Genomic DNA, 1,389 nt, shown 5'->3' on the forward strand with positions numbered 1-1,389 from the left:
AGTCAAAAGACCTAGATTCAAATTCCAGTCCTGCTACTCCACAGATATACTTCAGGCAAGTTACTTAATTTCTCTGAGACCCATAGCTTATCCTTAAAGAGGAGATATTAATTCCCTTCATTTTGTCAGGGACTATATGAAAAGTGTTTTACCGAATTACAGAAATGTTTATTGTTTCTAAATAACTTCTCTTTCTTGGCTGTGCCATAGGTTCTGTCCTAGAAGATGGCTAAGGAAAACCATACTACATTACCTGAATTCTTCCTTCTGGGATTCTCTGATCTCAGAACCCTCCAGGGGCCCCTGTTTTGGGTGGTACTTCTGGTCTACCTGGTCACCTTGTTGGGTAACTCTCTTATCATCCTTCTCACAAGGACCAGCCCTGCCCTGCACTCCCCCATGTACTTCTTCTTGCGCCAGCTTTCAGTAGTGGAAATCCTCTACACCACCGACATCGTACCCAGGACTCTGGCTGACCTCACCTCTCTGCACCCCCGGGCTATCTCCTTCCAGAGCTGTGCAGCCCAGATGTATGTCTTCATTGTCCTGGGCATCTCTGAGTGCTGCCTGCTCACAGCCATGGCCTACGACCGCTATGCTGCCATCTGCCGGCCCCTGCACTACTCCACCCTCATGAACCAGAGGGCCTGCATGGCCATGGTGGGCACCTCCTGGCTCATGGGCATCATCACAGCCACCACCCATTCCTCCCTCATTTTCACTCTGCCTTTCCCCAGCCATCCAATCATTCCACACTTCCTCTGTGACATCCTACCAGTACTGAGACTGGCAAGTGCTGGGAAGCACAGCAGTGAGATCTCTGTGGTGACAGCCACTGTGGTCTTCATCATGGTCCCCTTCTCTTTGATTGTCACCTCTTATGCCCTCATCCTGGGTGCCATCTTAGCAATGGCCTCCACCCAGAGCCGCAGCAAGGTCTTTTCTACTTGTTCCTCCCACCTGCTCGTGGTCTCCCTCTTCTTCGGAACAGCCAGCATTACCTACATCCGGCCCCAGGCATCCTCCTCTGTCACTACAGACCGCATCCTCAGTCTCTTCTACACAGTTGTCACACCCATGCTCAACCCCATCATCTACACTCTCAGGAACAAAGAAGTGTCTGGGGCTTTGCGACACATAATAAAGAAGCAAGTTCCCTCATCCTAAAAGGAACTGGGGATGACTACTCACTCACTGCTTACTCCTCTTTCCAGACTTCAGGTACTGAACTTAAAGCCCAGCCTAACAGAAGCTAGGCAGTACTTCAAGAAAATAAGATCTCCTGGTACAAAGTGTTGAAATTAAGGCATAGACAAATCTTTGTTACTTCCTTTCCACATGCCAGACCCACTATCGAAGTAACATAAAGGTTTCTCTGTGTTTTAATCC

General features: G+C 49.0%; 1 protein-coding gene across 1 annotated transcript; it reads left to right on the forward strand.

Annotated features, from left to right (window-relative positions):
- The first annotated feature begins 219 nt into the window (after positions 1-219).
- Positions 220-1,167, forward strand: LOC102491282 (olfactory receptor 10P1). The gene has a single exon (XM_006165637.2). It carries the CDS (start codon positions 226-228, stop codon positions 1,165-1,167), a length of 942 nt encoding a protein of 313 aa, XP_006165699.1. The 5' UTR covers positions 220-225.
- The last annotated feature ends 222 nt before the right edge of the window (positions 1,168-1,389 follow it).

This window comes from Tupaia chinensis, unplaced genomic scaffold (genome assembly GCF_000334495.1).
Source record: "Tupaia chinensis unplaced genomic scaffold, TupChi_1.0 Scaffold143970_1, whole genome shotgun sequence".
NCBI lineage: Eukaryota > Metazoa > Chordata > Mammalia > Scandentia > Tupaiidae > Tupaia > Tupaia belangeri.

Excerpts from the sequence above, each read along its gene's own strand:
- LOC102491282 (XM_006165637.2), top strand. The coding sequence starts at position 226 with ATGGCTAAGGAAAACCATACTACATTACCTGAATTCTTCCTTCTGGGA.